This window comes from Archocentrus centrarchus, chromosome 3 (genome assembly GCF_007364275.1).
Source record: "Archocentrus centrarchus isolate MPI-CPG fArcCen1 chromosome 3, fArcCen1, whole genome shotgun sequence".
In the NCBI taxonomy this organism is placed as follows: domain Eukaryota; kingdom Metazoa; phylum Chordata; class Actinopteri; order Cichliformes; family Cichlidae; genus Archocentrus; species Archocentrus centrarchus.
Genome location: NC_044348.1, coordinates 33846874 through 33873784, shown reverse-complemented (window position 1 = coordinate 33873784; position 26911 = coordinate 33846874). Strand labels below are relative to the sequence as shown.

Genomic DNA, 26911 nt, shown 5'->3' with positions numbered 1-26911 from the left:
ACATCTTATTGACTCTTAATTTTGTGCAGTCCAGGGTTATTATAGTTAACGAAAACGAACGAAATAACGAAAACTGAAATTGAAAAAACATTGTCGTTAACTGAAATAAATAAAAACTATAATTAAAAGGAAAAAAGGATAACTAATTAAAACTGAATTGTGAGTTTACAAAACTAACTAAAACTAACTGAAATTATTGATAAACTGACTTTCATTTACTTGTTTTTTTTTTTTAAGCCTTGTGGATTGATATGAAATCATTTTTTCCGCTCTCTGAGTTTAAGCTGGGAGCGCCACAGGACAACTGTGTGAGTGCGCATGTGCGTGCGCTCACCGCGCTGGTCCGCAAAGTAATGGCTGAGGCAGAGTCCCGTATGGAGGTTCTTTGAGTACAAACACCTGCACACGACAATAAGGTAATTAACACACACAATCCAGCTACACACGCATAAATGTGGACATGAGGTCGACAACTTCCGTGGGTTGTGTACAGAGGCCGCAAAGACCCTGCAAGTTTAATTAGCAGCATCTAACCAAGCTAGCTCCAAAACAGAAGCAGCTTCAGGTGGTGAGAACATCAGGATGCAGCTGGATTTGAGCTTTGACTCCTTCAAAGAGTTTGTTTTTGTCAAACACCACATGTAGGTGTTATTAATCTGCTGCGCTGATGCTGAACTTTATTGTGGAGTTTATTGTAGAATTTATTGAGTTTGGGAGTTCATATTTTTCTTTGTTTCTTCCTGCTGATGTTCATGTGTGTCCTTAATATTACACAAATTTAGCATGTCTTGTGAACAGTTGGTTGTTGAATATATTTCTTTAAATGGTATCTTTTTGTCAAGTTTTCATTACACAATAGTCACTTTTGCGCCTTGAATCTTGCACCTGATTAGGTATGAAAATACTAAAACTAATACTGAAACTAACTGAAACTAACTAAAACTACGCATGAAACCAAAAATAAAAACTAATAAAAACGAGAAAAACCACTCTGAAACTAATTAAAACTAACTGAATTAGAGAAAAAAAAAGTAAAAACTAACTAAAACTAAACTATAATGTAAAATCCAAAACTATTATAACCCTGGTGCAGTCTGTATCTAGTCCAACACAAGAACATGGGCACACTCTCGACCTTGTTCTAACGTATAGTTTTACTGGTTCTAACATGGAGGTTTGTGATGCTGTTTTTTCTGACCATAAGCCCGTTGTCTTTGACATGCCTTTCTTTTGTCATATGGTGAAATCTCGCACTGCTACACAGCGCTGTCGTGTTTTTAATTCCTCCAGTGCCGCTCAGTTCTCCGCAGCCTTTAATGCAATCAGCAATACTGAGTCTCTCGGCTTTAATTCAGATGTCGAGGAATTTACCTTTCGATTCAACTCAACCTCCCAGACTGTCTTAGATACCGTGGTTCCGCTGAAAATTAGATTTTCCAAACCTTGATTTGAGCCCTGGATAAATGACGCTACGCGCGCTGCCAGGCGCGAGTGCAGGAGAGCTGAGCGAAAGTGGAAGAAGGACAGGTTACAGGTATAGGCGTGGGAACCGGGGGGGACGTGTCTCCTCCAATATTGGAGACAGGCGCATTTGTCCCACCCAGAAATTACACCGCGGAGGAGAAAATTTTTTAACTCGCGTGCTTTTATTTTGAAGGCGCAACATAGCGTCATGGCACTGCGCTCCCCCCGCCCCCCTCTGAACGGCTCTGCGCGTTTGGGAGCCGGAGACAGCGGCAGGAGTCAGAAACTCTGAATGAGGTAAAACGGTCTGTTGGCTGTTTGTCAGTTTACTTTCATACACAGGATAAAGTTTACTTACTGGACAAGAAGTCAATTTGCAGTGAATTTCAAATGAGAGGCAGCAAAATCATTTTGGCTCTTCTGCTGAGGCCAATGTTTTTAACCTTTTGTTTGGCTAAATGCAGGGCTGTAAAGAGGCACACAGCTTGTCTATTAAATGCGAGAGGTATCACTTTTATTTATTTCTTTTGCTTATTATTATTTTTATTGATATTTATTTTAGATTTATTAGATTAGAGTTTTTTAATATCTGGGGTTTTTTTTAGCTTAAAAAGTGAATAATTTGTTCATTACATTATCTGTGAGGATTTTTTCATGTCAGAACCAATTCTGTTGCCAGTCAACCTACATAAATGCATTTTTGACCATTATTAATTTTTTTTGACCAATAAAACATATCAAACTTAAATTTAGTAAGTTCTGCGCGTTACTAAATTATTTTTGTGCTGCTGAAACATTTAGCTTGCTAGTATATGAAGGAGTGTGAGGGCCACATTGAGAAAAAAAAATCATTTTATGCATTTTGAGAATAAAGTCAAAATCGTCGAAGTCATCATTTCAAGTCAAATAATGGGCACAGCTGCTACACTCTCTACAAAATGCCTTGGGTAGAAACAACTTGATCAGCTGTGTTATTGTGTCTTGTGGTCCTACATGTCCCCTCTGTACTGTACGAAGGTGCAGCCATCCTTCCATCTAACCGTTGCCAGTTTGTGTGGGTTTTCCTTCTGAGCAGATGCAGCTTTCTGCACTCTCTCTTTAACGTCCTCATACTTATTACTACATTGTGTTTATGTACTAAAAGAGAAATCATTTCCTTGTTACTAAAGCCGATTCTAAAGTATAGTTTCACTAACTCTTTATACAAGACATTCTGGAGGGGATAACAGATGCGTCGTGGCAGTTGTTTGACTTGAAATGACTTTAATCTGCACATTTTGATTTTTTTCTAAAAATTTTGAATTTATTCTCAAAATGCACAATTCATTTTTTTTTCTCAATGTGGCCCCAATACTCCTTTGTACTAGTACCAGTGCGGCCAGCTGATAAAGTAAGCCCTACAGCCTGGAATGACATTATGCTTCATAAAAGACTCAAGCCATTTTGTTTGGTGGTTTTTCCACATTTTATGTTTATAAAATATATATATATTAGGGCTGGGACTTTAACGCGTTAATTTCGATTAATTAATTACGGGGAAATTAACGTGTTAAAAATTTTAACGCATTTTAATCGCACTTTGCACCGTGGAACGTTTCTCAGTGCGCGAGTTCCCGGCATACAGATTATATCGACGCACAATGTCCAAATTAGGGGCCGCATCCTGCGAAGGACCCGGCCCACGTCTTTCGCAGCCCACGAACACCACAAAGGCCGGAAGTGAGCGGCTAGCCTTCATATCAGCGTCACCTGCCGTCACCGCTCCTGTCGCCTAGCAACCATGAGTGCGAAGCACAGCTGTGTAAAAGCAGCTGTTAAACGGAGAACGAACTTTTTCTCCTTTTTGTGGTTTAATTTTAAGTCTTTAATTCAAAATAAGCTGTTAAAACAAGCATAACAACATCAAGGAATACAGCTGAGAGAATGATTAATTTCCAACTATAACAAGTGAGACATTAATGTTGAATAAAACTATCCAGTTATGATGCTAATTTAATTTCAGGTGTTTGCTTATCACAGGAGAACTTCCACCCTTCGTTGGTCTGTGTAGTAGACTGGTGGGAAAATAAACAACATTTTGAAGTTTAAGCTTATGTATATTGATTTATTCATCAACTAAACTTAAATTAATATTTCTCATGTCAAATATTGAAATGCGATTAAAATGCGATTCATTTCGATTAATTAATTACAAAGCTTGTAATTAATTAGATTAATTTTTTTAATCGAGTCCCACCCCTAACATATATTTAATTATACATGCAATAATATAGGTGTACACAACACTGTTGTTCCAAGAAACATTTGAAAAAGAAAAAAGTAAAAGATCAAATAGCAGTTTTTATACTTTGCTCCGAGTATTTACGGATAGTAAACTCCTTCCTGCGCCCTTGGTTACAGGTGTCCTTCCAGTTGTTACGTGACAGCTGGCGTTTTTATCAGAAAACTGTGAAAGCCGCTATATCAAAATACTTTTTCTTCTGTCACACTCCCCATTTTCTTTTTAAAGTTGAAAATTCTGCTCTAAATGCACCTCAGTCGGATTGCCTGGAGAGCTCCATTGATGGATAAAATAGCAAGTGCAACGAACACAATCATTGAATATATGGTTGGTCTATAAATCTACATTAGACTTGAATTCAAGTTGATATAATGACATTATGTTCAAACATCTCACACCAAAACCCCGTCTCTGGCCTGGCATCACACTCATGCATTTTGTTGACACTGCAGAAATAAATATAACTGCAAATTTTTAAATCAAGACACAAAATGTGATACAGTCCTCCATGCTTTAATTCTGACTTTTTTTTTCTTGTGATAAAATGTGGAAAATTACAATATACACAAAACTGGAAGATTCATAATTTATATTCAACTTGCTTTTTATTATTTTTTTAATTGTACTACTGCCATCTGCTGGTCATATCAGTGACATACAGCAATCAGTATAAGATAAAGACTTTTTTTTTTAAATTCAAGATAAATTAGCTTCTAAAAGGATAACTTAGTGCTGACTGTGTGAACAGAATGTATATGCAGCGTCCAGTCAGTGTAATATTTTTCAATAATGTGATATCACCTGTATTTGCTGTATACTCAGTGGGAGATAAGATCAGTGTTTTTTGCTGTGTGTATATTGATGCTTCCTTTTCATAAAGTCATTTACGTGACATATCAACAGCATCCTATGAATCCCTTCTATTTCAGCATGGTTACTCATTTGCTGTTTTCCTGCTGTCACATCAGCTGTGTTCTGTATTTTTCTCAAATCAGATCATTTGAACAGGTTGGCTACACTTTGGTTCTCTTTATGTTAGAGATCGAATTTAGCTTTCTTTTAAGATTATGGCTGTAATATTGTTTTTAACTCTGCATCAGTAATCATTTGCTTATATGTACAGATCCAAATGTTGTCTGTTTTTTTAATATATTTATTTATTTTTGTTTTGTTTTATTTTGAAGGCATGTGTACTTTTTAAAACATTAAACTATCATTTTTTTCCCCCCCTACAGATTAGGCTTAAAACTTTCCTTTGTGATAAAGTTTATAGTCAGGCCTGGGCTGATGGGAGGGTTCCCATGACTGTTTCTTTTTAACTCACTTCTTTTTACTCTCTATGTGTTTATTCAGCACTCTCCATTTAATTATTAATTTAATAATTAGTTATTATTAAGCTCTGGCTGTCTTACACCTTAGTACTACTACTACTACTACTACTACTACTACTTTATTTATAAAGCACTTTAAAACAACAGCAATTGCAACAAAGTGCTGTACAGATAGAAGTCAAATAAACTAATACACATAACAATGACAACAACGACAATAAGCACCAACACAATAAAACAAATAATACGAATAAAACGAGTCTCAGCATGTATTAAAAGCCAGGGAATAAAAATGTGTCTTAAGAGCAGTTTTAAAAGTCGCCAATAAAGGAGCGCTCCTAATATGCAACGGCAAGTTGTTCCATAGTTTAGGAGCAGCAACACTAAAAGCTCTGTCACCCCTGAGCTTCAACTTCGACCTTGGTACCTCTAGGAGCAGGTGATCAGCCGACCTGAGGCAACGAGCTGGGAGGTATGGGTTTAATAGCTCACAGAGATAAGATGGGGCAAGACCATGTAAACATTTAAAAACAAATAAGAGAATCTTAAAATGAACTCTAAAATGTACTGGCAACCAGTGTAGTGAAGCCAGAATAGGAGTGATATGCTCTCTCGTTCTGGCCGCCCATCAGAAGCCGCGCAGCAGCATTCTGGACGAGCTGAAGGCGCTTAAGGGAGGATTGACTAATTCCAAGGTAAAGAGCATTACAGTAGTCAAGCCGAGATGTAATGAAGGCATGGATCACTGTTTCAAAATGTGGTTTTGAAAGGATCGGTTTAATCTTTGCCAGTTGCCTAAGATGGTAAAAACAGGACTTAACCACTGCCCTGACCTGGGAATTCATTTTAAAGTCGCTATCAATTTTTACACCTAAGTTTGAGATGGTCTGCCTTAAATAAGGTGCCAAGGGCCCCAGGTCAATGGAAGATGTTGCGTAGGAGCCACTGGGGCAAAACACCATTACCTCAGTCTTCTTATCATTAAAATTTAGGAAATTTAAGGCCAACCATGCCTTAATGTCTTCAAGACACAGCAATAACGCCTTAATCGAGTGAGTACCTTTTTTTAAGGGCATGTATATCTGGCTATCGTCTGCATAATAGTGAAAGGCGATCCCATGTTTTCTAAGTATTGAGCCCAATGGGAGCAAGTAAAGTGAGAAGAGCAGGGGACCGAGGATTGAGCCTTGAGGGACCCCATAAAGTAGGGGAGCAGATGAAGACTCAAAATCGACTAACCTTACAGACATGGTTCTGTCTGCCAGATAAGACCTAAGCCATTCTAATGCGGTGCCACTGAAGCCAAACTGGGTTCGTAAACGAGCTAATAAAATACTGTGGTCCACTGTGTCGAACGCTGCAGTTAGGTCGAGGAGAACAAGAACAACATGCTCCCTGGCATCATTTGCCCTGAAAATATCATTAAAAACTCGCACTAACGCAGACTCCGTACGGTGCAGGGCCTTAAAACCTGACTGAAAAACTTCCGCAATGTTATGTTCGTCTAGATAGGACGTAACCTGAGTGGAAACAACTTTCTCTAAAACTTTGGAGATAAAAGGCAACTTAGAAATAGGTCTAAAATTAGCTAAAACTGTTTGATCAAGGCCGGGTTTCTGAAGAAGAGGTTGCACCACAGCGTGCTTAAAACTCGCAGGAACTGTACCTGACAGCAGGCTGTTGTTTACAATATCAAGAATAATCTGTCCTATGCTGGAAAAGGCCTCCTTAAGAAACTGAGGGGGAGCAGGGTCACGAGGAGAACCTGATGGCTTGATATGTTCGACTATATCCTTTAAAAAAGTCAGATTCACTGATTCACATTTTTCAAACAGGGCTGGATAAGGAGCCATACAGGAAGGATCACAAATAGGTGGTAAAATAAGGGCTCTTGCAGCAGCTACCCTATCTTTAAAAAAGTGCAGAAAATCATCACATGCTTTAGGACATGCCTCTACACAGGCAGGCCGTGGGGCATTAAGGGCATAATCAATCATTTTAAACAACATACGTGAGTTATCACGATGGGACACAATAATCTTGGATAGGTATTCCCTTTTTTCTTCCTTGACGGTGTTCTGATAGTGTCGCCAACAGTTTTTGAGGATCTGGAAGGAAACTTGCAAATTGTCCTTCTTCCATTTACGTTCAGCCTTACGGCATTCCCGCCTGGCGGTGCGAGTTTTGTCATTAAGCCACGGATAAGTTTTTACTTTGGACTGCATGATTTTCTTAGGTGCTACAGCATCCAAAATACACTTACAAGATCCGTCCAACCAGAGACTTAGTTGCTCTGTATCTAAGTCAGAGGGAACGTTAAGCTGCTCAAAGGCAGCAGAAAACTGTGCAAGAGTAGAAGAGTTAAAAACTCGACACCGACCAGCGGGAAGGAGAGGTTTAACTGTGGCAGCAGATAGAACAACATTTAACAGAACAGGCATATGATCAGAGATAATATTATCACTTATTTCTAGATCAGTCACAGGCAAGCCATAAGAGAGAATAAGATCCAATGAATGACCATGTTCATGTGTGGGGCCGGTCACCCACTGCACCAAATTAAAAGAGTCTATAAGAGTAAGAAAGTCCTTCGCCATCGGTTTCGCAGGACAACATACATGAATATTAAAATCTCCAAGTATAAGCACATGATCATACTCAGTCATTATACCTGATAAAAAAATCAGAAAATTCACCTAGAAAGTCCTTGTCAAATTTCGGGGGATGGTAGACGACGGCACACAGCACCGGGTTAGAACAATTCACTTCAAATAAAGTTACCTCGAAGCTTGAGGATGGTATATGACGTGGCTTACATTTGAAGTTGTTCTTGTAAACAGCTGCCGTTCCTCCTCCCCGTCTGGAAGTCCGAGGGGAACTTAAGTAGGAGAATCCAGACGGTAAAAGCTCCACAAAAACACTGGAATCACCAGCCTCGATCCAGGTCTCCGTTATACAGAGAAAATCCAGGCTACTGGAAGTGATGAAGTCCCTTACAATGAAGGTTTTATTTGCCAGAGACCTGGCGTTAACCAAGCCGAACCTAACTGGGGCCACGGCCTGTGGCTTAGCAGACCGAGGGACCCGAGGTAGTGTCTTCAGATTCCTCGGGTTAACTCCACGCTGGCGGAGCCCAGAGAAGCAGGGGGGACGTGACAGGGTGCACCTATCCACGCTAGAGACGAGCAGCAGGCCAGTGTCGATCGGATCCAGAAAACGCCGTGGCATAGAGAACAGCAATCCGTTATTCACTGGAACCATGGGGGCCGAGCGTGCCAGGCAGCCCTTGAGTTTCACCAGCTGTCCACCACGCTTGCCACGGTAACGGCGGCGCTTTCGCCGAGAGCACAAATCCAATGCCCGGAAGAGGTGAGTTGGAACACTCAATAGGTGTGGGGGCAGAGTATCGTGTCCACCATAATCAATTACACCTAAACTTTCGGCTCGAAGCTGAATGTCCAGGAGAGACTGGCGATCATATACAAGCAGAGACTCAGCGCACAATACTGAACATGAAAACAATAAAAACACAAACAAAGTAACGAGAGGTCGACGGCCTGCCGAACACACTGGCGCCATATTACTACTTAGTAATAATAATACTAACTATAATTGCTACACCACTGTTTGCTCCAGGTGGGTGCAGTCTCTAAAATTGATGATGGGGGATATTTTGGCTTCTATTGGCCATTTCCTGTCCAACTTTGAAGGCTGGTTTTCTGCGGTGTCCTGTTCTAGTTGTAGTTGCTGATTTTCTCTTCTTTGAATTTAATATGTGTTTCCTTTAAGATTCATTAGAACTCTAGACCCTATTACTATCTATAGTAATAGATCACTTTCTGAATTTATTTTTACAGCAGTGGCATTGATAACTTGTAGTGTGAGCAGGTCTGTTGCTTTCCAAATTGCTCATGCTTTGAGCAATATGCAAATAATATGTAAATACAGGGGTTGGACAATGAAACTGAAACACCTCATTTTAGTGTGGGAGGTTTCATGGCTAAATTGGACCAGCCTGGTGGCCAATCTTCATCAATTGCACATTGCACCAGTAAGAGCAGAGTGTGAAGGTCCAATTAGCAGGGTAAGAGCACAGTTTTGCTCAAAATATTGCAATGCACACAACATTATGGGTGACATACCAGAGTTCAAAAGAGGACAGATTGTTGGTGCACGTCTTGCTGGTGCATCTGTGACCAAGACAGCATGTCTTTGTGATGTATCAAGAGCCACGGTATCCAGGGTAATGTCAGCATACCACCAAGAAGGACGAACCACATCCAACAGGATTAACTGTGGACGCAAGAGGAAGCTGTCTGAAAGGGATGTTGTGGTCTAAAACCAGGTGTTTCAGTTTCATTGTCCAACCCCTGTATGTAACATGATGTTGACTCACAACAGGTTGTTCTTCCATGTCCTTCGAATGTGACCCATGGAAGCATTTCCTGAATCAGGAAGTGTAGCACAGATAGTTAAGAAAAAATAGTCATATTTACAGAAATAGCTTTTGATTAGGAACAGGAAACACTCAGTGGCCCTTTGTTGTCATCATTAAGATTAATAAATCATACATTCAAGATTATGGAATGACTGTGCATTAAAAGAATGTTGGCTGTTAGTTGGAAATGGGAGATGATACAGTCTGTCATGTGTAAGTCCAGTGTCTTGTTGACCCATTCATCCACCCAGACCTCCTTTATACAAATATTGTGGCTCCAAAACTATCCACAGTTTCTTTTTGAAGGTTACGATTGCTATAACACAAGAACGGATAACGCTTTAATAATCATTAATGCCCATGGCTGAAACTCAAGTGTGGTGCTTTGGCTACTAGAGGCTAGTTAGAGTTGAGGGTAGAGTCACAACAAATGTTAATTCCAGGCTGTAATGCACAACTTGCTACATAATAATTATAATTATTGTTGGCCACAGACACCAGAAGCCAGCGCACTCGCAGTGCCAGTCCCAGAAAAAAGGGGAGAGTTGCATCAGAGAGGGCATCCGGGGGGGAATTGGTGAGCAGGCTTTAAGCAGGCTTTAGGCTGGAGCAGACTTTAATGGGGACGTAGGTGAAAGTAACAGAGGTGAGGAGCAGATGTTGGACAGGTATGGACAGGTGTTAAGGAGAGAAATGCAGATGGGCTGATGGTTATGGAAATTTTCAAAGAGGATGGAAATGGCTTTGGTGAACAAGCGGGAGGAACACAGGGTAACACAAGAGTGGAGGACAGATAGACTACATCTAATGCAGAATGTACAATCTTGAAGAGGGTAGATTGGGAGACAGGCTCTGGGTGGCAGGGAAGAGTCACCAGATAAGTGGGAAAGTACAGCTGAAGTGGTGAGAGAAACTGCTAAGAAGGTATTTGGTGGTGGAATGAGGAAGAGCAGGAAAGAATTCAAAGGCAAAGGTTGGGAAAAAAAATGGAATAGTCATTTGAGACGCACAAATTTAACCTAAGCTTACACAGGTTAACGTCCACCTCTGAAAACCCTCAGCTGGTGTAGTGTATTGCCCAGTGAATAATATATAATATCTGGTCAATATATGGAATATTTGGAAATAATATTTGGAAATACCCAAACCTCAAGTCCAGGAAGTACTTTGTGTATGTTTGTGTATGTAGGTATGTAACCCTAGTATCTGGATGTCTGGCTGCTGAGGGGTTCCCATGATGCACTGTGTTTTTTCATTCACCTCTTTTTACTCCATTTGTACTCCACTCTGCATTTAATCATTAGCTATTATTAATCTCTGGCTCTCTTCCACAGCATGTCTTTTGTCCTGTCTCCCTCCCCTCAGCAGGTCACAGCAGATGACCCCCCCTCCCTGAGCCTGGTTCTGATGGAGGTTTCTTCCTGTCAAAAGGGAGTTTTTCCTTCCCACTGTTGAAAGTGCTTGATCATAGGGGGTTGTTTTGACTCTTGGGTTTTCTCTGTATTATTGTAGAGTTTTTACCTACAATACAAAGCGCCTCGAGATGACTATTTCTCGTGATTTGGCGCTATATAAATAAAATTGAATTTAATTGAATTCTTGGAAAAGCAAATATGTTTGACACAAAAGTGCATTCAGATGATGATTCTGATTGGAAAAGCTGCCAGACAGGAAAAAAAAATACATTCTGTCATCCTTCATTTAATGAAGACTCAGTGGCAACAGAGGATTAGCCCCAAAGGTATTTTTAGCTTTTGATAAGTTGATGCTTACTCCTGTCTCTGGTCATTTACATGCCATTTTAAAAACGTTCCATAAACCTTATCAGTTCCAGCAGGTTTGCTCATTTGCCTGTTTTCCTGCTGTCACACCAACTGTGTTCTGTATTCTTTTTAGGTGAAATCATTTGTACAAGGAGACCCAGCATCATGCAAGGGTAGGCTATATTCTTGTTCTCTTTAGTTTAAAAACATCTTTTAGCTTTCTGTATTGCACTTTACTGTTTAGTGTTTTTATTTAAAGTGTCTCTTTCTTCTCTCAGTGGAGGTGGCCGCCTTGTCTTTCTCTCCCAACCATCTCCTTTTCTGCCCTGCTTTGCTACGCTTTTTAGAGCCTCTCTTTACACATCTTCCAAACTGGAAATTAAAATTATGTATTTTGGTCAGCTGGTCTCTCAACGCTATTGATCAAATTGTCTCCAAGAAGAGACTGGGAAAAAGGAGAACCCTCGTGTCCAAGTGGGACGTACCCGGCTGGCTCCTGGGGAGAATGGAAGATTACGTGCCTGGCTGTTGTCAACTAAGGACATGGAAGATGCATACATATTTGGCATATTGATAACAGGATTTCTTCTGATTGGACATGGGGGGATACCTGTTTTATCGCGAAATTCGGAAAGTCTGGGCAGTCGTTTGGGCCTTGGTAGGGCTTCCTGACCAGTGTGATGGTATGTGCAGATCAGTACAAACTCAGAGTCAGTATCTGCTGGAACTGAACTGCAATTTGGAGGCGAGGCTTGAGGCTCGCAGGCCGTGTCCGCATGCAGAATGGATTAAAACTTGGAGAAGTTGTCTGTCTCTGCATGGCGAGGATGGACCCAAGAAAATTTGAATGATTGGAATTTTTTTCACCATTGAAAGTTTTTCTCCAGCGAGACTGTAGGGCTGTCAGCAAATTAATCAGTGACAGCCCGTGTCACTGATTAATTTGATGTTTTGTGTTAACAAATTGTGTTTATTTGAAATTTGGCCTCCCTGGCTGGCCTTGAATAGCTGGTAATCTCATTTTCTCCTGGATGTTATGTAAACAGATGCACCATCCGTCTCTTTTGACCCGTGCTAACTGGTATCCCTGGCGACCAAGGCTGCTGATGAATATTCCACCTCTTATCAGGAACTGTTAGCCGAGGGGGGAGCTGGGACTGGCTCCACAGTATCCCCTGAACTACTCGCCTCTGCTGGCTCCCTCCCTCCCTCCCAGCCTCCCTTTCCACACCCCACCCCACCCTCCTGCATTGTCTTGTTTGATTGTTTGATGGATAGTCTGTTACCTTTAATTTCCCCTTTGTGCAATCAATAAAATATATTTTATCCTATCCTATCCTATCCTATCTTATCTTACATGTGTGTATTGTTTTTGTTTGTATTTTTATGTGCATCATGCAAATGTTTTTATTTACTTGTCCTAGATTTTTGGGGTTGGTAGTTATTTAAACACCAGACTACTAAAAATGTATTCCAGTGCCTGTACAGCTAAAATATAAATCTAAATGAATCAGTTTATTATTTTTACTTATAGCATGTAAAGTGACAGCAGTGAGCTTTCTTGTTCTAATCTGATTCTCTTCATTTCCCAGGATAAAGTGGTGCATGCTCTGGTGGCTGGTGGCTTTTGTATCTCGCGATCTTTTTTCCTGGAACTGTGTGTCAGGAAATGGTTCCTGCGGAAATTATTGTAGTTCAGTTTGTAATGAAACTTTTAGTAAGTAATTTACTACATTTCTGTAACTTTAACTAGAAATGTCTTTGCTGTTGGGGGGACAACTTTTAGTTGAATTTCATAAATACTAAATACATATCCGAGCGGCACGGTGGTGTGTTGATCACCTCACAGCGAAAAAGGCTAGTCTATGTCTAGTCTAGATTGGCCATAGGTGTGAATGTACCTACCTCTCTGTGTTAGCCCTGTTCAGGGTGTACCCTCCCTCTCACCCTATGACAGCAGGAATAGAAAAGAAAAGAAAATGAATGAATAGATTCATTTTAGATTCTATAAACATCCTGTTGACAGCAGCAATAAATATACTATTAGGCTGTAGTCCAGAGGTTCTGTGGTTCCTGAATTATTTCAAAAACATTATATATATATATATATATATATATATATATATATATATATATATATATATCAAAAAAATAAAGGGAACACTCAAATAACACATCCTAGATCTGAATGAATGAAATATTCTCATTGAATACTTTGTTCTGTCCAAAGTTGAATGTGCTGACAACAAAATCACACAAAAATAATCAATGGAAATCAAATTTATTAACCAATGGAGGCCTGGATTTGGAGTCACACACAAAATTAAAGTGGAAAAACACACTACAAGCTGATCCAACTTTGATGTAATGTCCTTAAAACAAGTCAAAATGAGGCTCAGTATTGTGTGTGGCCTCCACGTGCCTGTATGACCTCCCTACAACGCCTGGGCATGCTCCTGATGAGGTGGTAGATGGTCTCCTGAGGGATCTCCTCCCAGACCTGGACTAAAGCATCCGCCAACTCCTGGACAGTCTGTGGTGCAACGTGACATTGGTGGATGGAGCGAGACATGATGTCCCAGATGTGCTCAGTCAGATTCAGGTCTGGGGAATGGGCGAGCCAGTCCATAGTGTCAATGCCTTCATCTTGCAGGAACTGCTGACACACTCCAGCCACATGAGGTCTAGCATTGTCCTGCATTAGGAGGAACCCAGGGCCAACCGCACCAGCATATGGTCTCACAAGGGGTCTGAGGATCTCATCTCGGTACCTAATGGCAGTCATGCTACCTCTGGCGAGCACATGGAGGGCTGTGCGGCCCTCCAAAGAAATGCCACCCCACACCATTACTGACCCACTGCCAAACCGGTCATGCTGAAGGATGTTGCAGGCAGCAGATCGCTCTCCACGGCGTCTCCAGACTCTGTCACGTCTGTCACATGTGCTCAGTGTGAACCTGCTTTCATCTGTGAAGAGCACAGGGCGGCAGTGGCGAATTTGCCAATCCTGGTGTTCTCTGGCAAATGCCAAGCGTCTTGCACGGTGTTGGGCTGTGAGCACAACCCCCATCTGTGGACGTCGGGCCCTCATACCATCCTCATAGAGTCGGTTTTTAGCCGTTTGTGCAGACACATGCACATTTGTGGCCTGCTGGAGGTCATTTCGCAGGGCTCTGGCAGTGCTCCTCCTGTTCCTCCTTGCAAAAAGGCAGAGGTAGCGGTCCTGCTGCTGGGTTGTTGCCCTCCTACGTCCTCCTCCACGTCTCCTGGTGTACTGGTCTGTCTCCTGGTAGCGCCTCCAGCCTCTGAACACACAGCTCACGTTGATGTGCCATCCTGGATGAGCTGCACTACCTGAGCCACTTGTGTGGGTTGTAAAGTCCGTCTCATGCTACCACGAGTGTGAAAGCACCACCAACATTCAAAAGTGACCAAAACATCAGGCAGAAAGCATCAGTACTGAGAAGTGGTCTGTGGTCTCCACTTGCAGAACCACTCCTTTATTGAGTGGGTCTTGCTTATTGCCAATAATTTCCACCTGTTGTCTATTCTATTTGCACAACAGCATGTGAAATTGATTGTCAATCAGTGTTGCTTCCTAAGTGGACAGTTTGATTTCACAGAAGTTTGATTTACTTGGAGTTATATTGTGTTGTTTAAGTGTTCCCTTTATTTTTTTGAGCAGTGTATATAAAACTTTATTGTTGCCTACCTGTATAAGGCAGAAATTAGAAGCACTTGACAGTGTGGAATATATTTTTTCAGTTGTTAAGTAACTGGGATGTTTGCACACACTGTACACTTAACACAACTGATGACCACCTCCATGCATTCTGGCTTCTTGTCAAACCTCAATCCTCTTGGAAACCATTGTGTTTTGGAGGTAAATGCCCTCTCCTGTAGTGTAAATGAAATCTCCGGTTATAAGCAGTGTTTTCAAGCTGTGCTGTGTTGTTGAAATTGATCAGAATAACATGAAACACAATTAGTTAATCTCTCTTTGCTTTTAATTGGGATGTTTTGTATTGAGCAGACAGACATTAACCTGTTAACTGGCCGCACCAAAATCACCTGGAAAAACTACATGTCGCCCTCTGGTTATTACTGGCTCCAGAAAACCCATGTCATAGCCTAGCCATGTCCTGTCCGCAGGAAGCATGTAGTGCTGTAGTGAGAGGCTAGACCCTCTCACTTTGATTGACACCTCATTCAGCCAATCATGTTTAGAAATGGATTTTCCAGAGCCAATAATAATCAAAGGGCATCACACATGTTTTTTTCAAGGGATTTTGGTACGGCCATTTACATGATTGGCCGAATGAGGTGTCAATCAAAATAAAAGGGTCTAGCTAGCCTGTGATATAAAATGCACTAAATGCGTGGCCAGTTAACAGGCTAAATGTATGGTGAAAGTTTTAAAGCATGCCTCCAGCTCTGAGGTGAGAGAAGCTGGAGAATTGAGGCTCCAGCACAGCACGAACAGTTCAAAAACAATTTGAAATGAGAAAAACAAACAAACAAACAAACAAAAAAAAAAAACCAAAGCTTTTTATTGACTGATTAAGTCATGTTTTAGACTGCTTATTGCTAGCAGATCTATTCTGCCCCAAAGTGCAGCTGTGACCGGTTCTGAATGACAGCTTTACAGCAGAGAGCCGCTCCCCCTCTTCCAGGTACCAGGTGCAGAATCTTTTAGTGGTACGCAGTACCGGACCGTACCGGCTTACTTTAACCCCTGGTGTTATCTGTTTCCTTTGATCTACTTTACAGCCAACTGCTGTTTGAGGTATACAACAAACATTTTGGACGGTTCATCTAAAGGAAACCCTGTTACGTAAGCATTTTACTCTTTTAACACTGAACTTATTTTATTATTTGTTGGGATTTGATGTTTGTGTCTGTGAGTAATTTATAAAATGTCTTTGATCAAATATACTGTACGGGAGAGTAAAACATGAAGAGCAGAGGTTATTATTAAAGTATATTTAAGAATGTTCTATTAAGAATTAATGGAAGAGTGTAAATTACAATAATGCATTTTAATATATATTCTTGTCTTTCCCCACCAGAGCCATGCAGAACGTGGAGAATCTTTTAGGCACACTTGATGTAACAGCGAATGTTACAACAAAACACTCTAGCAATTTTGTGGCCCTCGTGTTCAAATCCAGTGGTCCCTTTAACGGCCTTGCAATTTATGTCAGTGAGGATGAGGTAAAAAAAAAAAAGAAATTCAGAAAAATCAATCATGTCTAATTAATTCCTTGGTCTGGGCTGCGAACAAAGACTACTAAATGACAAATTTTTAAAATATTTACACATTTTGATCTCAAATGAATCATTTTACTGAGTTATTTCAATTTTATTTTATTTATATAACACCAAATCACAACAAACAGTGGCCTCAAGGCACTTCATATTGTAAGGTAAAGCCCCTACAATAATAATTGCAAGAGTTACTGCTTTGATATCTGTGACATTGCTTTGACCACAATTATCAGATCATATTATTTTCTTATCATATATTTCAAAAATTAACAAATAATGAAAATGTATGCTATTCATATTTCATTCAGCTCAAATACCATCAGGAGTAGCTATGAGATTCCTTTATGCTGATACAAAGCTTTTCTTTCTGTTTCTGCCAATGATACAGGCAAACTTGAAGGGCGTCACCAACAGCAAAGTGCGTGTTCAACTACCAAAGGACCTGAATATTGAACCACATGACAAGATCATCTTCGCTCTGTATAAGCTGCCTGAAACCAACAGGGTCAGACTGCATTTGTTTAAACTCTAATGTTAATTTGTGTCTTTGGCAACACTTTATTTGATTTGGTTTTACCAACAACTGTAAATTCACACACATGATTTTACGATTGACAGGAAACTTTTAACCATGAGAGGACAAACTTCATTAAATTAAATGAATGAAAATAATTCAGAATTTATTTCAGAATGTTGAATATGTGATCAGTGTTTTGCAGTTATTATATATTAGAAATCTAATTAAGATACTAACATATCTAAATGCTGCAGTAAAAACATACAGTATATTTGTGATATAACACACACCTATTTAGTGTGTCTTATAAAAAAAAAAGGTTCATCAGCAGGTTCACACATTGCGCAGGCTGTTTACAAAACAGGAAGAGGTACTTTTTTTTTTCCAAAGATGTAAATCAATAGAAATTTAGGGAAATTTTTATGGAAGAAGTCATTACAGTAGAAGAGACTGACCCTGTGTTTTTACTGGGATGTAGATGACTTTGATTAAAAATACTGTGAGTGGATCACCAGGTAGCTTTTCCCCTTTAACATAATTAGAATAGTTAGAAAATCTTACATAACATTTTATTTTTGTGTATTGAAACTAGATTACTGAGCAGCTTTTTCCAGTCAGGATTGTGAGGAAATATTACATAAACAGTAATGGACAAACTTTCAAACTGACTGATTAATGTGCTGCATTGTAGAGTGATGTGGGAGTCTTATATGAAGTACATGATCAAAGACTGGTAATCCTGAGTGTGCAGGATAAGGAAATAAGAGGACTCGAGGATCCTGTCAACATCACCATGAACTTTACCACCGCTATAAATGTAACTACAATTTAATCATTTACTTCATTCTTGCCCTCTGTAGCTTTATATCATTTTTAAAACAGCACCATTTTTTGTTTTGCTTGTAAAAAATATAAAAACTATGTAATTGGTCATTGTATAAATGTTTAAATAATAGTAAAAAAAAAGTGAAAAGTGTGTGTGTGTGTGTGTGTGTGTGTGTGTGTGTGTGTGTGTGTGTGTGTGTGTCATAGGAAAACCAAAGACCTTCCTGTCAGTTCTTTAATTTTTCCACAAACAGTGAGTAACCAAGCATCACATCTGTCATAAACAGGATTGTGTAGCATAACTGTGTGTATTGTAAATTAAATTACTAAACATATTTCTGAGTGAGCTGATGTAATTCAGATGTGACAGCATCTCATCTGTTTGTTTGACTTATAAGATTTTAGTCATGAGGGCTGCTCCACTCATTGGACACCTGGTCAGAATAACGTCACCTGTTCCTGTAACCATTTCACGTACTTCGGTGTGCTCATGGTAGGACTGCTCTGTTTTTATTATACAGATTACAGTGAACAACAAATTATAGGCAAAAAATTGGGCTAATTCCGCTCTTCAGTTACTTCTAAAATCTTTAATCATATCTGCTTTAAACTTGACAGGTTTATTTATGAGTATGTGTAAGTTTCATATTTGAGGTCCACTGCTAAATGGAGTCTTGTGGTCTTTATAAATTTACAGTGCTCTTGGGGAATCCATGAAGTAAAACCTTAATACTTCAGAAAGTAAAAGTGAGATTTTGGCTTTTGTAGGAGAATATCTGTGTGTACACAATTATTGAGCAACTATAAGCGTGTGTTGCCTCCCTAGGTTTGTCGTCTGAGGGGCAACTGGCTTCCTGTGCCAACGTGTGGTGCTGTGGTAGAGAATAGCAAAAGGCACACACGTTGAGCTATCGTAGCTTCATAACAGGAAGTTTTATTCTTCACCAGAAAATCTATAAACATACCTCAAGTGTTACTAAACTGAATATAAACCAATGGCCTTTCACTTTAGTCTCTTTTACAAAACATGGCCATCGTGCTCCTGAGTCAAGACAATATGAATCACAAAACATTTCCACAACTTCATAAAACTATTCAGTAGAGTCTCTTTGAGTCCATCAACAAATTATAATCACAATGTACAACAAGAACTCATTCATTTTAAAGATAAACACATAACACACTCATACTGCTGTTCTTAACTCGATCCTTTTAACTACATGTGTAACAGACAGTAACACATTTGCTTTTAACCATTGAAACACCTATTACAGCATTAAGTGCCTGAATGAACTGTATTTTTACATACCTTTAGCTGTTGTTCCATTTTGTTTACACAATTAATTAGCTTTGTTCATAAAACAAACACATCTAATGCTATAATGCAAACTATCAGCTATATAAAATGCAATGCTCCTTTAATGGCGCTTCTCTCTCATCAAGAGTCATTCATCGACAGTCGCCATTACTCACTAAGTCACCTTACCAAATTACATTACTGGTTTCGGTATTAAACCACCAAAACTGTACTTTAACTAAACATCATAACCAGAAGAATAACATATGACTGTTTATAGAGTGCACATGAGTAAAAGTTCACATGTGAGTCCAGCAGTTTCTCATTTAGTTTTGGTTAGCTTCCCCACTCTACTCCACATTAGCCAAGTCCGCTAGCATTAGCATCGCTTAGCATACATCAATAAGCCACGATTTACACACCAATCGCTTCACAAACGGCTTCTTTTGCCGGCCTGTACAAGTCTCTCATAACAACCTTCTCTACACATATGGTCTGTATTGCACAGTCATTGTAAGGTGTTTTTACTGACCTGTGGTAGAGAATAGCAAAAGGCACACACGTTGAGCTATCGTAGCTTCATAACAGGAAGTTTTATTCTTCCTCTGTGCCCCAAAGCTACTCCATACCCCGAGCGCGATACGCCCTCTAGCGTCCTGCTGTGGGATGGCACCATAATACGTGAAACTGCACAGGACTCACAACAGTGCTTAAATGACAGTCAAATTTACAAATGTAACAAAACAAAAAAACTTTAGGGGTGACTGTTTTTATCTTTATCACCGTTTGATACTTAATCTCAGAAGTGAGATCATTTCAACCCTCTACACTCTCTCCCACTCAAAGAATGTCTCCTGACATTTGTTTCTATTTGTGTGGACCCGTCAGTGTATGAGAGTGTACCAGTTGTGGTAGTATGGTTGGGGATGGATGGGGTAAAAGGAGGATGGAAAGCCGGGATTGGACACGTAGGGTTGGCTGGCTGAGAGGGCGTTCATGTCCGTTCTCCAATGGCGGTATGATGGCTGACCCAGAGTGTCATATGTGAGTTTTTCTGCTGGTCGCCCTCTCCTCTGTGACCTCCTTACCTTGTCGTTTTCTCCTATGTTTCCTCCATCCGTTTCATCCACTTGGTCAGACCTTGTTTTGACCAACTCCTCAGTCTCCACAATGTCCTGCTCTCCCTCAGATTCTTGCCTGTTAGTAGGACAGAACTCTCTGGCTGTTGCATTTAACTTGCGCTGAGTTAGCGATTTCCGCTGTGCCATGACAGTTTCCCGTTGCTGAGGACGCTCCTGTAGAATAACAGGATCTTGCTGGCAAGGGTCTGCGAGTCTGTAGCATGGGATCCTGCTCCGGAGGTCACGATGGTAAGTATACTCATCTTCCTCATCAGAGCTACTTGTTGCTGTTTGGTCAACATATTTTTCAGGTTGTTTTTGTCCCTTCCGTCTGGTCTTTTCGTCCACAGGAAGTTCTTCTTCAAGAGGTAGGTCATTTACTGGCAGCAGTAGATTTCTATGCAGAACGCGCATGGTCTTACTTCCTCTCTCTGGCTGCACCTTATAGACTGGCCCATCTCTCACTCTCTCCACCACGCGATGTACGACCTTCTCCCAATAGGCACGCAATTTCCCTGGCCCTCCTCTCTCTGACAGATTTTTCACCAATACCCTATCACCTGGCTGGAGAGTGACCCCTTTTACACGTCTATCGTACTGTTTCTTGCCTTTGGCTGAGGACTTAAGGCTGTTGTCTGCAGCTATTTGATAAGCCACTCGCATCCTCTCGGCCCATTTTTGTACAAAGGTTTGGTGGTTACGTGCCTCAGTCTCTTTCCTTTGGCTAAACAGCAAATCGACTGGCAACCGTGGAGCCCTGCCATACAAGAGGAAAAATGGAGAGTATCCTGTTGCTTCATGTCTTGTGCAATTATATGCGTGCACAATCTGAGGCAAATGATCTTTCCATTCACTCTTTTTCTCTTCTCGTAGGGTACGCAGTATTTGGAGAAGTGTCCGATTTAGTCGTTCCACTGGATTGCATTGAGGATGGTAAGGGGTGGTTCGTGAATGTGCAATTCCTGACAGTTGTTGTAGTCTTTGGAACAGGCTGTTCTCGAACTCACGTCCTTGATCGTGATGCAACTTTTCTGGATACCCAAACCGAGGAATAAAGTCCTGAAATAACTTTTCAGCAGCTGTCTTTCCCGATTTGTTCCTTGTTGGGTATGCCTGTGCAAAGCGCGTAAAGTGGTCGACAAGGACAAGGATGTACTCATACCCTCCTTTGCTTGGCTCCAGGTGCAAGTAGTCAATGGAAACTAGCTCAAATGGTGCACTGCTGGTGAGGGATGCCATTGGAGCTCTTTGTGGGACACTGGGATGTTTCTGTTTTATGCAAGGGCATTTTTTTGTCACATAGTCCTCAATATCCTGTTGCATATACGGCCAGTAGAACCGTTCTCGGGCAAGGTGGATAACCTTGTCTGAACCTACATGCCCCATGTCGTCATGCAAGCTCTTCAGTACCTCCAATTTGAGCTTTTCCGGGAGGACCAGTTGTACGTTTTGATGTGTTTTCCGATAGAGTAGTCCATTTTCTACCTCTAGCTTGTTCCACTCATAGAGTAGTCTCCTTGTCTGTTTACACATTGCTCTCTTCTCTTTTTCATTCGGAGTCCATGTTCTCTGCTTCAGAGACACAACCTCTCTAATAGCTGGATCTTCTTGTTGTGCTGCTCTGATATCTTTGGGTATGATGCTTGAGACACCGTTTGAAGGCACAGTGTTTCCATCATCAACGTTTAATTGCAATGCAGCAACCCAGGGGACCTCATCATTTTGTGCCATTTTGGTTCCCTGCCACACTGCAGAGACCACCTCTGGTGACATCGTTTCTGTATGATCCTCCATCTGCTGCTGAAGGTTCACTGGGTACCTGGACAACATGTCAGCGTCCGCATTCTTCTTTCCGGGTCTATACTTGATATCAAAATGGAAGTCGGCCAATTCCCCAACCCACCTGTGACCCACAGCGTTTAGTCTTGCTGAATTCAGGATGTAGGTCAAGGGATTATTGTCTGTATAGACTGTGAAGGTTGGTGCATAATACAGGTAATCCCGGAACTTGTCGCAAATAGCCCATTTAAGGGCCAGGAACTCAAGTTTGCCAGAGTGTAGGTGGCAATTCCTCTCGGCAGGTGTTAAGGTTCTAGACCCGTACCCAATGACGCGCAGTTTGTTGTTTTGGTGTTGGTATAACACAGCTCCTAGTCCTTCATTTGACGCGTCTGTGTGTAGCACAAATGGAAGATCAAAGTCTGGATAGGCTAAGATGGGAGGGTTTGTCAGCATCTCCACCAACCTTGATACCACAGTTTGATGTTCATTAGTCCAAGTTACAGGTGTACGGGAGGGGAGTTGTCCCTTGTTCCCTTTAATTACTTGACCCTTTCCCTTACCAGACTGAGGTCGGACGGCACTGCTTGTCTCAGTTGGGCTCTGGAGAAGTTCAAACAAGGGTCTTGCCAATCGTGAGAAGTCTTGGATAAAGGACCGGTAATAACTCAGAAATCCAAGCAATGTCCGGATCTCTCCGACAGTGCGGGGTTTCTTATCTTTCAGGGCCAAGACTGCTTCCAAATCCTTCGGGTCGATCTGAATCCCTTCTCCTGAAACCATTCGACCGATGTATCGGATCTGTTTCTTGAAGAGTTCACATTTGGTGGGCCGAAGCTTGATACCATGTTGTCGCATTTGGTGAAATACTTGTCTCAGATGGTTCACATGTTCATCAAAGGTTTTTGAATAACAAAGGACATCATCCAAATAAGGCACACAGCACTCATCTCTGATGCCCTCTAAGACTCCCTCCATGCACCTCTGAAAGGCGGCTGGAGCGTTTGTCAATCCGAAGGGTATTCGCACCCATTCGTAGAGTCCCCACGGGGTGCTAAAGGCTGTTAAGTGTCTTGATTCCTCAGTCACAAAACCTTGATGGTATGCACTCCCTTGATCCAGGATGGAGAACCATGAGTTGCCCCCCAGGCTGTCCAACAGATCTTGGATCCTCGGTAGTGGATGACGGTCTGGGATGGTCTTACGGTTGAGCTCCCGGAAGTCAACACAAAGGCGCAGACTGTTGTCCTTCTTCCGCACACACACCACTGGCGAGGAATAGGCCGACACAGATTTCCTGATCCACCCCCTGTTTAAGAGGTTTTGGATGTAGTCCTTTACCTCTTTATACAGTGGTCGTGGGATGGAATTGTAGCTCTTCTGGACTGGAGTATTGTCGGTTGTGTTGATTTTTAGTTGTAAGCCAGGGATGCATCCAATGTGTCCTTCATCACGAGCAAACACATCTGATTCCTCATAAAGCAATTGCCGTACCTTGCTTTGGTCAGACTCAGACAGATGGTCTAAACTGACATCAGGGTGCCATTTTTCTTCACCCTGGGCAGTCCTGTAATTTCCTCTTCCCTCACTCCATCCATCATGGTTTGAACTTACTTGAGTAGTGCAGAGGAGAGGGTCACTGAGTGGCTCTGTTGACTTCTGGGTAACTGGATGAATGTTCACCGGTGTACTTTCAACAATTTCCTCGATGAATCCCAAGACTGCTTTCGGAGGCAAGAAAACATCATGCTTTGTGGGATTTTGGATTGGGATTCTTACAATCTTAGAGGCACCAGCCGGTACATCAACAAGAGCAGGAAACAACTCCAACCCATCTGGCAAGCTACACTCTATATCTGGCTCAAACAACATGACTCCACCTGCAGGAAAAGCTCTAATTCGACATCTCACCTCGCAGACCCGACTGCTGTGGATGGTGAGTCCTTTCTTTCCCACTCTCACTGTTGAGCGTTCTGACTCTTCCTGGTGTGGCATTGTGTGAACAACAGAGACAAGAGTTTCAATGCTATTTTTCTTAATTTTCATAGCCTCTGACAATAGATCCACTAAATTGGCCTTAGCAGTCTGATCACTGTTTCCTGCAATAATCTCTTGGATTACGTTGAAACCTAGTAATGGGCTGCTCACACCCGCTTGGCTCACTAGCATCGGGACATGAAGAGCAACTGAGCCATGTTTGCTACTTGTGATTTCAAGAAGGACTTCTATCCACCCATCGAAAGGTACATCTGTTCCATTAGCTGCAGTGACTTTGAGGGGGTGGTCTTGCAGTAGGCTTTCTAGTGGTTGAATTGGTACATTGGGTAAAGCTTTCTGCACCCAAGACTTATCCACTATGCTTACCTGGGCCCCACTGTCCAATAGCATCTGGAGTTTGACCCCATCCAAGCAGCATGTTACCATGCACCTACCACCAATCAGCTGGGCCACACGCTCCCTTCTGGACACTTGGTGTGGTTTGGTGGACTTGGTAGATGAGATTTCCTCTTTAGGGTGCAGCCTCTCTGTAATGGGGGACTCTGCATTATCTGCGGTCACTGGTGGTCCCCCCCCAGTGACCTCACCCGGTTTCCCGACAGATTACCCTTCTGTAAGCAGCCAATAGCCCTGTGTCCCTCTTTTCCACACCGGAAACAGTGTGAGCAAGTGTCATTTCCTTGGGATGTACACTGGTGGCATTTGCCTTTAACTTCCGGCTTGGCTGGCTGTTTTGGACGTGGCGGAGGCAGATAAGTGTTTTCTGTTGCCACATTCACAACAGGTGTGAGGGCTTTCTCTAAGCTCCTGGCCAAAGATGACACTTGTGCAGTCAGCTCCTGTATAGCAGTGCGATTAGCCTGTACCTCGGCTTGCATCTGACCTGCATTTTGTCTATCGCTATCCTGCTGGGCGGTGTTGACACTGATTGTCTTTTGTTTATAGGCCTGGCCCAACCTAGTTTTCCTCTCTGTGTCTTCTCTCAGTGACCTCGTAATCACTTCGAGAATAAAGTCATCAGTCACACCCATGTCTGAGATATGGGGTTGAAGGTCTCGTCTGATGTATGAGCATTTTTCATTCATTCCCTGGTAGAGTGAATGAAGAAACACTCCTTGCACCAGTTTGCTGTCATATTGAAAGTCTGTACCTTGTTTAGAAGCAAACATAATACGTTGTTTCACCCCCATCAGTCTGTACATAAACTGTTGTGGGCTCTCTCTGTCATGTTGTTTTGCGTTACTCAATTCCTGGAATAATTCAGTACTGCTTTTATCCCTAAGGTGTGCTTTGAGGAAACGCTTTAGCTCAGCCAGGGTCAGGCTATCTTTGGTCATAAGCATGTCTTTTAAGGTACCAGGCTTAATTATCTTAAGCACGGTCCTTAAAATTTCAGCCTCTGAGAAACCCTCGGCCAGCCCTTCGTCTATTTGCTTACACATACTGTTAAAACTCAAGTCAGAGTCCAAATCTGAGATGTGACCACCATGCATCTTAAAGTCTCTATGTGGTAACAATGCAGCTACATCAGTCAGTTTTATTAAACCAGTCGCTGGATCAGCAAATACTGATTTTGATACTTTCTTACTCACTACTGATGCTACTACAGGTGGTTCAGTCTCTGATACCGAAGCAGCATCCTCTTCATCAGACGCGTGGTTGTGTTCAACAGTTACCTGTGCCGCTTGCAGTTCATCGATGAGGTCACGAAACACCAGCAGACGAGACATCCCCTGATCCTCGAGATTCTTTAGTCGTTTGCTTCTCAAGAAGTCAGTGATGAAATCAAAGAACTCCACCTCCGTGGCATCATCACCAGGAAAATCGTCACCCCCTTCTTCTTTGCAGGAAACTGCAAGTTGACAGAGCAAGTCTCTGTTGGCAGCACTGGTCAGCTGGTGAAGTTGCTGCTGGATCTCCCACCGTAGGTCGTGTAGAGTCGCCATTGGTGGATTGCTGGAGTCAGTTGCTTTGGTTGCTAGCTCTGTTAATCAGAGGGATGTGACTCCCACAGTTCTTGACTGATTAGCACCCGTCCACCAGGGGGCGCTAATCCCGGACGAGCCCCCAAATTTGTTGCCTCCCTAGGTTTGTCGTCTGAGGGGCAACTGGCTTCCTGTGCCAACGTGTGGTGCTGTGGTAGAGAATAGCAAAAGGCACACACGTTGAGCTATCGTAGCTTCATAACAGGAAGTTTTATTCTTCACCAGAAAATCTATAAACATACCTCAAGTGTTACTAAACTGAATATAAACCAATGGCCTTTCACTTTAGTCTCTTTTACAAAACATGGCCATCGTGCTCCTGAGTCAAGACAATATGAATCACAAAACATTTCCACAACTTCATAAAACTATTCAGTAGAGTCTCTTTGAGTCCATCAACAAATTATAATCACAATGTACAACAAGAACTCATTCATTTTAAAGATAAACACATAACACACTCATACTGCTGTTCTTAACTCGATCCTTTTAACTACATGTGTAACAGACAGTAACACATTTGCTTTTAACCATTGAAACACCTATTACAGCATTAAGTGCCTGAATGAACTGTATTTTTACATACCTTTAGCTGTTGTTCCATTTTGTTTACAAAATTAATTAGCTTTGTTCATAAAACAAACACATCTAATGCTATAATGCAAACTATCAGCTATATAAAATGCAATGCTCCTTTAATGGCGCTTCTCTCTCATCAAGAGTCATTCATCGACAGTCGCCATTACTCACTAAGTCACCTTACCAAATTACATTACTGGTTTCGGTATTAAACCACCAAAACTGTACTTTAACTAAACATCATAACCAGAAGAATAACATATGA

General features: G+C 41.5%; 1 protein-coding gene across 1 annotated transcript in view; it reads left to right on the top strand.

The window, feature by feature from the left end:
* Positions 1–8074: 8074 nt before the first annotated feature.
* Positions 8075–26911, top strand: part of LOC115778258 (adhesion G-protein coupled receptor G2-like) — a 31875-nt gene continuing 13038 nt past the window's right edge. The window contains exons 1-4 of the mRNA XM_030726317.1: positions 8075–8397; positions 16347–16491; positions 16934–17050; positions 18330–18380. Coding sequence (XP_030582177.1) covers positions 8075–8397; positions 16347–16491; positions 16934–17050; positions 18330–18380 — 636 coding nt within the window. The remainder of the gene's footprint in view (positions 8398–16346; positions 16492–16933; positions 17051–18329; positions 18381–26911) is intronic.